This window comes from Sinocyclocheilus rhinocerous, unplaced genomic scaffold (assembly GCF_001515625.1).
Source record: "Sinocyclocheilus rhinocerous isolate Xijiao unplaced genomic scaffold, SAMN03320098_v1.1 scaffold405, whole genome shotgun sequence".
Classification (NCBI taxonomy): Eukaryota; Metazoa; Chordata; class Actinopteri; order Cypriniformes; family Cyprinidae; genus Sinocyclocheilus; species Sinocyclocheilus rhinocerous.
In genome coordinates this window covers 144,870-158,181 of record NW_015630351.1, presented here as the reverse complement: position 1 = coordinate 158,181, position 13,312 = coordinate 144,870, and the positions used below count along the sequence as shown (strand labels likewise).

The following is a 13,312-nucleotide window of genomic DNA, read 5'->3' as shown; positions in this document are numbered from 1 at the left end:
AAAAAAAACATGGGCTAGTGTGACCAACTGAGAAAGTTAGTCGCAAAAGAGCGACCAGTGGGAAGAATGAGTCTGGAGCCCTGAATTGCCCAGCTCCCCCTGTCAATGATCTAGCACCCCCTCACCTGCGTTCAACATTCTCTGGTGCCGCCCCTGTATATGCATAGGGCCTAGTACCTATACTTACTGAATAATTCAGAAAGGGCGAGAGTATGCGCTAGGCCTATTCCAGTTTTTATATTGTTTTCCTGTTTGGATATGTGATTTTCTGAACGTAATATATTGTATTTAAGGAAACCACACAGCACTGCAAATTTTAGGTGATTTTTAGAGGCAAGACTTCTACAACCTTCTGAAAGAAGACTTAACCTACATGTCTTCCATGCAAGCATATGTGTAATCTGTTATGGAGAATATTTGCTGCGTTTTTAATGATGTCTTAATGTTTTAATTCTAGCATGTAACCCTATAACCTCAGCTTCATATTCTCTCTCTCTCTCTCTCATTACTGCATGCCTGTAGTCTCTCTCTCACACACACACACATAGCTACACATACGTTCACACGAGCGCGCACACATTTTAGGCCTGGAAAATTAATGAGTTCTCATTCATAACTTAGACAGAGAGAGCTATATTCACCCTCCGATGCTTTATTGACTGATTTCATTTATTTGCGGGAGATGGATTGGAGGTAAGCAGGCGGCCTCCGCGCCACATTCTCCCCTCAGCTCTCTCGCGCAATGCATTGTGGAGGGTCAACGTTCGCCTCTCTCGTCAGCTTGTGACAAATTAGCTAACGAGGAACGGCCTTCGCATTTCCACAAACTAATTAACCCGGCAGGTACTGAGACAAATTATAATATTTATGTAATATCATCTCGCATCTGTTTGCAAGGAGCACATCCGTACATATCACCTGATCTCTCTTTTAGACGCGCGCGCTCACAAATACAACCTGCCTCCTCACTATTACACGTTCAAACAAGCAGTACAACCATATCCGTTTTATAAATATGATTCTTGATTTTTAAACAATAACTGGATGATTGCAGAGCTCAGGCAGTGTTGATAATAGCCCATAATATGCAATGCCTCATGTCGTCGCTTTTAACCTCATATAGGCTAATTTGGGCCACAATGTATAACTGAAGATCTGACATCTTCTCATAGCTATAAACGCGAGTAACAGCGTTCTTGCATTATGATTTAATAACCAAATTAAATTAATTAAATTCATGCAGATAATTCCAATATAGGTACATCAGCATAAATATGCGTCTTTGGGAATTAAATCAATCCCTTCTCTTACATAATAATAATAATTATTATTATTATTATTATCATCATCTTCATCATCAGGTATGATGACCTGTTATTTGGAATTATTATTATTAAGCTACATATATATTTAAGTGTTCATATAGCCTACGTAGCTCAATAAAGACACAGAAAATGGCTCAATAATTTTTTTTTTTTTTAAATATCTTAATTTTATTTGTATTTTTTCGTTATGGATGTTTGAATTCTGATTTCATCCAGCAGTCATTGTGCCAAATATACATGATTGTATTATTATCGCAGTGGTCTGGAAGACAGACAGTGATGGCGCGCTCTTGATTGTATTTGGCTGAGCCCTGATTTCTCTTCTATGAGGTCATAATGCCAAGAGCCCGAGAGCCAATCAGAGAGCGAGTAAATGTCAACCCCTGCAACAACTCCAAACGAGAAGAAAAATGTAGTGTTGGGAGAGATAATGACTCGATTTGATAACACTTAATAATAATTTTCAATAATAAGCCATTAGCATATATTATATAATGCAGATCCGTAGTTCGTGTACATTAAAATGATTATAAATACATGTGAACATTTTTAAATAAAGGTTTTATGAATGGATATTAGGGGTTTGTTAAACATATATATATATATATATATATATAGGCATATAATAGTAATAAAGTATTACCAGTCAAGATCTATGTTTCCCCAAGAATAACAGAAGATGCGAGGTGTCAAATAATGACATATTGAAAATGAATTTATTCGTTAATTTACATTCAATCGTTATAAACATGTTCAGGAAACAAAACAGCCGTTAAGAAGATCAAACATTTAAGAAATTTATATTGGTATAAGCACATACATGAACTTAGAACATATCACAAACTGACCGAATGGGAACAAGTTAAGAATGCTTTATCTACACAAAACATCCTATATAACAGCATATAACAAATTCATACTTCTCGCTTAAATGACATCTCCCCGATGTTGTGTTGTTGTTTACCTTGGTCGGCACATGCAGTCAAGAATCTTAATTCTTTTTGAGATATTTTCCTTTCTCTCCTCCACCGATTCATAAAACAGTCCTAAATTTTGAACGATTTCTTCCATAATAATAATGATGATGATAATAATAATAAAAACGAGTGCACCGTCTCTCGCCTTGTTTCTCAAATGCAAACGAATACATTTCAAATGTGCAGATTGTTTACTGTCCAGGTTGCTGACATTTTGAATTTGCAAAAAGAAAGTGCTAATAAATAAAAAATAAATAGGACGTAATAAATAAATGTCTTTTTTTTCAGGCTATGATGCTTTAGGTTTTATTTCCATCAGGTGCGCACAGTTCATGTTTACTAGAGGACAGTCGTATCCTTTGACTTCCGTGTGCGTCACTGGGCCAGTAATGATGGGTGGACGAGAAACAGGAGGTGAACCACGTCAAAGTATTAGGTGAAACTCATGGACACTGTGTGCTCGAGCGCTTTGCGGCGGAGGGACGCGATGCTCGTCCCTCTCCAGACGTCAGTGTCCGGGGAGCTACACAGCTGAGGCGAGCCGGTCACGTTGGTGGGACCAGAGAGCGACGCGGGCACCATACCGGGGAAAGTGGGTTGGTAGAGGTGGGACTGGAGGCCGGAACCGTTGGAGGACATGTTGGACAGGCTCATGGAGTTGTGTGGCGGTCCGGCGCCCAGGCTGCACTGGGCATCATCTTCATCATCAGGTATGATGACCTGTTATTTGGAATTATTATTATTAAGCTACATATATATTTAAGTGTTCATATAGCCTACGTAGCTCAATAAAGACACAAAAAATGGCTCAATAAATTTTTTTTTTTTTAAATATCTTAATTTTATTTGTATTTTTTCGTTATGGATGTTTGAATTCTGATTTCATCCAGCAGTCATTGTGCCAAATATACATGATTGTATTATTATCGCAGTGGTCTGGAAGACAGACAGTGATGGCGCGCTCTTGATTGTATTTGGCTGAGCCCTGATTTCTCATCTATGAGGTCATAATGCCAAGAGCCCGAGAGCCAATCAGAGAGCGAGTTAATGTCAACCCCTGCAACATCTCCAAACGAGAAGAAAATGTAGTGTTGGGAGAGATAATGACTCGATTTGATAACACTTAATAATAATTTTCAATAATAATCCATTAGCATATATTATATAATGCAGATCCGTAGTTCGTGTACATTAAAATGATTATAAATACATGTGAACATTTTTAAATAAAGGTTTTATGAATGGATATTAGGGGTTTGTTAAACATATATATATATATATATATATAGGCATATAATAGTAATAAAGTATTACCAGTCAAGATCTATGTTTCCCCAAGAATAACAGAAGATGCGAGGTGTCAAATAATGACATATTGAAAATGAATTTATTCGTTAATTTACATTCAATCGTTATAAACATGTTCAGGAAACAAAACAGCCGTTAAGAAGATCAAACATTTAAGAAATTTATATTGGTATAAGCACATACATGAACTTAGAACATATCACAAACTGACCGAATGGGAACAAGTTAAGAATGCTTTATCTACACAAAACATCCTATATAACAGCATATAACAAATTCATACTTCTCGCTTAAATGACATCTCCCCGATGTTGTGTTGTTGTTTACCTTGGTCGGCACATGCAGTCAAGAATCTTAATTCTTTTTGAGATATTTTCCTTTCTCTCCTCCACCGATTCATAAAACAGTCCTAAATTTTGAACGATTTCTTCCATAATAATAATGATGATGATAATAATAATAAAAACGAGTGCACCGTCTCTCGCCTTGTTTCTCAAATTGCAAATGTGCAGATTGTTTTCTGTCCAGTTTGTTGACATTTTTGAATTTGCAAAACGAAAGTGCTAATAAATAAAAATTCAATTATTAAATAAATAGGACATAATAAATAAATACATTTCGGTTTTTTTTCAGCCTATGATGCTTTAGGTTTTATTTCCATCAGGTGCGCACAGTTCATGTTTACTAGAGGACAGTCGTATCCTTTGACTTCCGTGTGCGTCACTGGGCCAGTAATGATGGGTGGACGAGAAACAGGAGGTGAACCACGTCAAAGTATTAGGTGAAACTCATGGACACTGTGTGCTCGAGCGCTTTGCGGCGGAGGGACGCGATGCTCGTCCCTCTCCAGACGTCAGTGTCCGGGGAGCTACACAGCTGAGGCGAGCCGGTCACGTTGGTGGGACCAGAGAGCGACGCGGGCACCATACCGGGGAAAGTGGGTTGGTAGAGGTGGGACTGGAGGCCGGAACCGTTGGAGGACATGTTGGACAGGCTCATGGAGTTGTGTGGCGGTCCGGCGCCCAGGCTGCACTGGGATAGAGACTGTGCCATGGCTTGTTGTCGGCCTAGGGCGGGCGGTAACTGCAGCTGGGAGACTCCCGGCATCCCGGCCGCCGCCCAGCGGGTGTCATTAGCGTGAAAGGAGCACAGGCTGTCGCCCATGGCGGAGGGGAACTGCGGTAGGCCGTGGTGAGTAGGCAGCAATGTGCCCGGTGAGCGAAACACGTTGGTGGTCTTCTTGCGCTTCTTCCATTTGGCGCGTCGGTTCTGAAACCAAACCTGCAAGCAGAGGGAACAAAAAGAGCTGTCAGAAATGCTTACATTGCATTAGAATAGATGTAAAAGTGTGCATTTAAAACGTTTAATAAAAAAGCAGTATAACATGGCGTCCAATATTGCTCAATGAAAAATGTTGTGCGACTACGATTATGTGTTTGTTTTTGTTATTATCATTTATGTTCACTAAAATAAAATAAGCAGACAATAAATAAATACGCATTATAAAATAAACACTACATTGTGTGTGTGTGTGGTGGTGGTGGTGGTGGATGGGGGGGTGGGGTTGTGTTGCTCATTTGCTTAATTTTTGCTAAATTAAGTTTATCTTAAAATGCAAAAAGGTTTCTGTGAGGGGTAGGGGTAGAGTTAGGGTGAGGGGATAGAAAATATTGATAGGTCAGTATAAAAACAATAGAAGTCTATGAAAGTCCTCACAAGTATAGTAAAACAAACATGTGTGTGCGAGTGTGTGTGTTTTTAAACAAGACTCACAATTTCTTGATGTCACATTACAGATTCTTAAGAATCAATGTTTGGTTTCTTTGTTATATTTCTAAAGAAATATAGATACAAAAAAATCTATGTTGCACAAAAAAATATAGATGCACAAAAAGATAAGTTGCACAAAAATAACCTACACCTAACACAGCAGGGGAAAAAATATTATTCTGATGCATTATTTGTTTGTTTGCATGCTATTAGTGACATCAAAATAAATGTTAAAACACTACACTGAAAAAATAGTAACATACAATTGGTAACATCTCAATTAACTAGTTTCATTCAAGTTCAAAAATATTATTTAACATCACTGAATCAACCTAAATAATTTACACTGTAGGGTTAGAACTGATTATTGGAGTAAGGTTTACAAGGAAATACTATTTTGCTTTTTCTATTTTAAAATATCATGTTTAATTCAATGTGTTGAACTTGGCGTTTCTTTGTAATTAATTGTGAAATTTACTAGCAATTTCTCAGTGAAGATTGTGTACAAACAAAAAAAAAATTGTATGGGTTAAATTAGTTAGAAATAGCGATTGCAGGTTACCACTTTTGACTGTATAGCTAACATTGTTTTTATTTTAATATTTTGTTTGTTTTTCTTTTGCTACTTTCCTTGATAAACGTCTCGACATCACACAATGGCGCTATTAATGCTGTTTTAAATGATAAGGAATCATAATATTTAGACTCCCCATTATTATGTGCTCGATTTTACAACACCAGGGCATAAAAAGGCCCACCCTGGGCCGTAAAAGGCTCACACGGTGTTTATTTCCCGAGGTCCTTCAGGTTTATAGAGATATCAGGCGCGCTCACAATGATTAACGAGCAGATTTTGACCTAACGAAAAGGGGAGAAAAAATGTGGAGGGGTTCATATTAGACTCCCGAATCCCACTCCACGCAGCCAGCCGTGAAATGCGGCCTCAAATGCATTACACTTCAGAGGATAAAAGAAAATGCAATTTCTCATACCATTAAAAAAGACAGAGCACCATCCGCGCGCTCGCCATTAAGTCGTGCACGCTGACAGACCTATTTCATGAGAGCGCGAAACATTCATGCAACAAACCTAGTGTGCTGTTTCAGAAGATCACCGCGAGGTCAGCATGTCACTAATTAATTTTTTATGTAAATAAAATGGTTAGGACAGAGTCTCAGGCCTGCTCATTATGATGGTTATTATTTTACGCAGAATAGTCTTACGCATTGAGCTTAATAAGCCTGTTAAGTTATAAATAATTCTGAAATTGGTTAATAATAATGGTCTTGGTTTTATTGCACTATCAACTCGAAAAGCTATACATTTATAATGAGTCTCTATAGATCACAGAGATAGTGCTGGAATGCCGCGCGCGCTCGTTGCGTCCTACATTTGTCTCGCGGGTTCATTTACCGCTGCATTATATTGTACAGAATTAAAACAATGTAAATGACGATACAGCAATAATAATATTAATGAAACAATCCGAAACCTGTGCTGATCAGACTCCACCGGACTCACCTGCACGCGTGATTCCGTCAGGGCGATCCGGAGGGCGAGCTCCTCGCGCATGAAGATGTCCGGATAGTGAGTTTTGGCGAAGCTGCGCTCCAGCTCGTTAAGCTGAGCCGGAGTAAAGCGAGTCCGGTGCCGTTTCTGTTTCTGACTCTGCTGGCCGCCGGACTGGGTGGGGTTCTGTTGCTGCTGCTGTTGCTTCTCCTGTTCCTTACTGTTCACCGCTACACCCGGCGGATTGGATCCAGCACTGTTGATATCGTCTCCGGGGAGAAGGGTGGCCCCTTCCACTGCATCGGAGACCGGGGCGAGTTCTCCGGGGTGGCCCGGGTCAGTTCCGCCGCCCCCCAGCCTGCATTTCAATGCCTCCCTGTGACCCAGAAGCTCGGCCGCGGCATCCTTCATCCCTGAAGCAGAGAAAACAGGTCAAAGCTGAGTGAGCTCAAAATCAACACCAAGCATTGCTGAAAAAGAGAGAAGTGTTAGTGCAGAAAATACTTTTTCTAGACTGTCACAGCAAGCACAATTATTACGCAAAAACTACAATTTGCTATTTGTCATTACAGCCATAAAATGCAAATAATGGTGAAAAACTAGCTCACAACAATGTCGTCTTTAAAAAAAAAACTAATTCCATTTGATTCCCCTCAATATCTTGGAAAACGACTAAATCAAATTACTGCGTAATATAATAATAATGATTACTTTTCCAATGAATTAGCTCGCTTAAATCGAATTAAGATAAAATAAGAGACAAATTGTCAATTCTCTCTGCTTGAATTAGATGAGAAGAGTGCTCCAGCTTACAGTAGAGTTGCAGAACCTAGTGTGCTGTTTCAGAAGATCACCGCGAGGTCAGCATGTCACTAATTAATTTTTTATGTAAATAAAATGGTTAGGACAGAGTCTCAGGCCTGCTCATTATGATGGTTATTATTTTACGCAGAATAGTCTTACGCATTGAGCTTAATAAGCCTGTTAAGTTATAAATAATTCTGAAATTGGTTAATAATAATGGTCTTGGTTTTATTGCACTATCAACTCGAAAAGCTATACATTTATAATGAGTCTCTATAGATCACAGAGATAGTGCTGGAATGCCGCGCGCGCTCGTTGCGTCCTACATTTGTCTCGCGGGTTCATTTACCGCTGCATTTGCGAATGACCACCAATCACAGCAGCCGCAAGAGTCATACTCTTATAAAAGCGATTAAGATATCGGTCTGCTCCAATGGCTAAGATAACCAATAATGGTATTGTAAAAGGAAGATGACCTGAACAATAACATAATCATGAAAAGCGCGCTGCGTTTAAATGGGCGCACTTTCAAGAGCCAAGAAAATTGCTATAGAAACGTAACCTGAATCAAATACAAATAGGCCTAGAAATCTGTAACAGCAATAACAATACTACTAATTATAACACTAAAACAAAATAAATAAAACCTATATGATGGTAGTGCTTAAAGCTTTACGGAGGCAATAAACACAATTTTACAATAATAAAGCAAGAGATTCGTGAGATTGGGATAAATATACTGTTGTGTTATTTTAAACTATGAAACAAATTGAGAAAATAAATATGCTACTAATAATACAAATAATAAACAGGACATGCTGTCTCATTTAAAACACCATGGATGTTTACACTGAATATTAATATGAATTTAACAGTTTTGTAGACATTATTTAGGCTATAATTAATTTATTTTCATTGTTTTATTGACGACAGAGCTCGTTCGGAGATGTTTTCATCACATTTAAGAGCGTTTTCATAAACTATTATAGTATTTTCATGCAAGGATTTTTGTGCTAATGTTCTATCGACAAACTCATGTAAACAAACAGAAATACGAATTCTCTTTATAATAAAAAAATAGGCTGGTCTTCTTCAAATTAAAATATAAAGCGTTTTCATTTCGTTATCTCTTAGACTTCGTATTTTTAATAATCAACATTAGTATTTGTGGGGGTTAAAAAACCTTTATAATAAATATCTAGCTAAATTATCTACCTAAATATTCTTTGGGAATGCATTTTATAGAAAATATAATCCGAGTAATAATAATAATAATTATATAGTGCTTTAGATGTATCGATTTCCCTTTTTCATTTCAAACATAATAATTTCAGCCTACAACAACGCATAATATTTTATGAAAATATCATATATATATATATATATATATATATATATATGCGAGCATCCAGCAGGTCGGCGTGCGAAAGCATCGCGCACCGCTCCAGGGCGAAATGCTTTCCCAAAAAAATCTCTATGACTTTAAACTATTTAAAAAATATATATGGCCTAAATGAAAGCAAATTCGGTTTGTGGTTAAAAAGGAGGTCCCTTGCATTATAATGTCCTTTAGAGGAACTGGGAGGCGCTTAATAGTTGAATGAACCCATGAGCTCCTTCAAATGAGAGCCAATCAGCGTTGAAGCCTGGAGGTGTCGGATGCGCGAGAGACTCTCTTGCTGCCCTCCCAAGTTCATTTCTCCTCGTTTTTTGATCCCCAAATTATAACCTTTAAAATGACCTCCTTCAGAAAGCTCTTCGAGAAACTCCCTCAGAACTGGTTTAATTGAGCGTGATGCCAGAATCATTGATGGGGCCCTGATTATTTGAGGAGAAACAGCGAATTAAAGTATTGTTATATAAACGTGTCATCCTTATCAAAGCCATATGGTTTAGTAATGGCTTCCCGAAGTTTATTACTGGACTAAACGTTCAAACAGTGCTCTCTTTATGATATGGACTCATTTGCTTGGTTTTTATGCGCGTTTTATTCGCGTTTTAATTATAAAGTTCCCCGAGATTTTCCACTTTTGTCACTTAATCGTTAGTGATAATTTCGCGTTTCCTCGTGGAAAAAAAGGCCTTCGTGTCGTGCCATGTCCAACTCTCGCCTTTTGGAGACGAAGTGAACCTCTTCTAATGTTTCTAGTAGCCCGGGGCAGCCAACAACAAAGTTTAGATTAGCCCTATATCTCAAACCAGGGTAATTTTCAACATCATTAGGCTTTTATGTAATTAGTGCCAAATCTATAAGCTTTTTATTACGATTATTAGCGAGATCAGTATAAATTAGGGCTGATTTAGTAGTGTTTAGGCCCGACTGTCACGGCGGGAGGAACTTGGAGTAAATGATATGTGAGCAAATTAGGTGCATAATTCGGTGGAAAGTCAGAGTCAGAAATGGGCTTCCAGGGCTGATGCGCGCAGACACAGGGAAACCCCCACCGAAGCAAGGGGGGGGAGTGCGAGGACTTTCGCACCAAAATAGATACATTTAGACTTTAAACACTCTACGCTGACAAATTGTATTCGTTGCATTGATTGTTCATCCAATTGCCCCAAATTAACTTGATTTATTTCATGCAAAGAACACTGTGCAGCCCGTCTAACCACCAATAAACGAACCTGCATTTACACCAATTAACACAATAGCTTTTGTCACACACGGTGCCGGTGAAAAATATCAGACAACCAGCGCAAACAAGACTCTAAGCAGATGTCAGTGGGATGGTTTAAAGAACTCCTTTATTTGCAAGAGTGAATGGTGTCTTTTCAGCGCGCACAAAGGACGCGTCCGAGCGAGAAACTTTCGACGCTTTTTTGACAAGCCACCAATCTGCTGGTAAGAACAAGAGCGCTCGCTTCCAGACGCCGGGTCAGATGCGACTCTTGACTCGCCGGGGAAATGTATATGCCTCGCTGAAAATGAGGAAAGGAAGAGAGTGCGGATTCAATTTGGAAACAATTGTTCTTGCGCTGCGTTTTGATATCCGAAATGTCAGAGAAGGCGAACGAGGCACCGGGCGCGTAATGGAAGATCTCGGGTTTGTGTTTGTATCTCACACTTTGCTTTTGGCCAGGAAATAGACTGGGGCTTTTTGAATTGGGATGAGGATGTGGCTTTAAACCAGAGACGTAAATATAATTCCAACGCGGTTGTGTTGTTTTTTATCTTGCTGGAGTTGTAATCCTTTTATTCTACACGCTTAAAATAACGGTTCTTCGCTTGTTCTATTCAAACAACTCCAACTTGAGTTGTTTATATGCTTCTTTGGAGACATCAAACGAGAATTGTAGACTTTTAAGATCCATTCGTTTACAGATTCTAAAAAACTACAAAATAAAAGTTCTTTAAAAATCATTTTCTCAAATGACAATTTCAGGTTCTAAGAGCAACCTTTATTATTTTTTTAAGAGTGTACGATTGGTGTTTAAGACGGAAATTATTCACATGCATGAACGAACACTTTTACTATTCGCTGTTCACAATTGTATTTTTCCTCGTGTATCATAGCAAGAAAAAAATCAACTGCATCAACAATAACGATCATTTGAAATCATTACATTGTTTGTTCTGAAACAGTTGCCGCGTGATTGATAGCGCGCTTCATTTTATGACTTTTCATATTGCTCGATCCTTTTATAGCTGCACAAACAGAAGTGAATCACTCTTCTGGAGGCACACGGTCATATTTAACGGACTAAAAGTGCGACAGACGCCTAACGATGCTTTCAGGGGACATATGAGTGAAGGGCTGCCGTGCACTTCATAAAATATGAACAAATATAGTGTGCAAGCTGTGACCCTCAATTAAAATTCTTATATCGCCTTACTGCTTGCTTTTGTCTTTATTCGGCTGAAAGGGGATTTTTTTTTGCGCCTCGGATCAAGTGTTTTTTTTCCCTAATAAATAAGTTTTAGATTGTTGCACACAAACGGAGCAAGGGCTGAAAACTGGCTGGCTGGAAATACATTGGCTTGCTCTAATGCAATTCATTCCGTCTGTTTACCTCAATGTACAAAATGTACTGTTTACCTCCGTACAAAATGTACAGATTGAATTTGTGTACACCAATACCCGGCCTGCAGCCAGCAAGGGGATTTCAAGCTTCGTTTGTGAAACGCGAAGCGAAGCAAAACATTTTATTAAATGCATTTGAGGGGGATACACAACTGTTTCCTGACCTCACCAGTAATGAAAAAAAGAAAAAAGAAAAATCTCTAGGTCCTCTGAGCTGCAGCAAAAGGTGGTGATCACAACTAAAGTTCAGGAATCAACACACACACACACATATACAGTATATATATACAAAAAAATTAATACAAAAAAAACCTGTACGACCAGCAGTACCACGACTACACAGTACTGTAATTTAGCAAGTAATAATGGAAATAATATTTACTTTATGGTGTACACAACATGCACACAAAACACAACTAATAATGTAAATATATAATATATAACCACTAATAAAATTTGTAATTGTATCACCAAACAATTAGGACAACAGAATCAGAGATTTTTTCCCAAATCACTGAAAGTAATTTTTCCACGTTTTCCTTAAAAAAAACTGATTTAATATGCACTAAAAACTATCAAATCAAATGATAAATTCAAAGACGTTCAAAACATTTGGCAAATGCTCCTATGGATAAATGAGTGTGAAGTTAAAACAAACAGTTAAAACAGTAATAATACCATATTATAACTTTAATAGATATAATATGTAATGTCTTTAATAACAAATCTATGCATATTATTATCTATGGATAAATGAGTGTGAAGTTAAAACAAACATACGTTTACTACACAATGCACTATCCTCGCAAAACATTTAACAGTTATAACAGTAATACTATTTTTTTCTAACTTTAATATACATCATATTTAATGTCTTTATAATAATAATAATAACAATAGTAGTAGTAGTAGTAACACATTTATAATATTTACTCATTTTCTAAGATAAAATGTATTTTATAAGTCCTTTGCGCGCTGGGATTACAAAAGTTATGCATCAGTGATACTGCACGTGTGACGAGAGAGAGAGAGAGAGAGAGAGAGACAGAGAGAGAGGGTAATTTGGGAGGTGATTCAGAAGCAAAACTGAGTTGCATCTCTCTCTCCCACCAGATAGCGATAACAAGCTCGCATCAATCTTACACTGCATTTAAATAAAAATAGACAAACAAACAAACTCGCAGGGCGCAAGTTAATGCGGCGCATCTGAGTGGAAAGTAGACATTTTCACGCGCTCTGGAGATGAGGAGTGACTTTTAATAAAATCACAAGAAAAACAAATGTAATTCTGAACGCGGTCTGGAGCTGAGAGGATTTTGCTCCCTCACTCCTCAGTGTGGAGGGATTTTCAGAGAGCCTTTTGTTTGACTCACCATCTCATGGCCTTCATATCCATCATCACATCTGTCCCACATAGCGCACTGACATGTAGGACACATTTCCACACATACATGATTTTCCTTCTCCACCAACACACAAACACGTTTACTCACGCGTCGATTCAATGCCAATAATAAATACAGACTAATAATCACTAACCCAAACCAATTCCGCAAAAGGAAGCATTTTGATATTACTATTTTTTTTATATATATTT

The 13,312-nt window shown here is 38.0% G+C and overlaps 1 protein-coding gene across 1 annotated transcript in view; it reads right to left on the bottom strand.

The window, feature by feature from the left end:
- Nucleotides 1–3,734: 3,734 nt before the first annotated feature.
- LOC107740195 (homeobox protein orthopedia B-like) overlaps nucleotides 3,735–13,312 on the bottom strand; it is a 14,863-nt gene continuing 5,285 nt past the window's right edge. The window contains exons 3-4 of the mRNA XM_016552540.1: nucleotides 6,902–7,302; nucleotides 3,735–4,891 (exon numbers count right to left, since the gene is read on the bottom strand). Coding sequence (XP_016408026.1) covers nucleotides 4,388–4,891; nucleotides 6,902–7,302 — 905 coding nt within the window. The 3' untranslated portion in view covers nucleotides 3,735–4,387. The remainder of the gene's footprint in view (nucleotides 4,892–6,901; nucleotides 7,303–13,312) is intronic.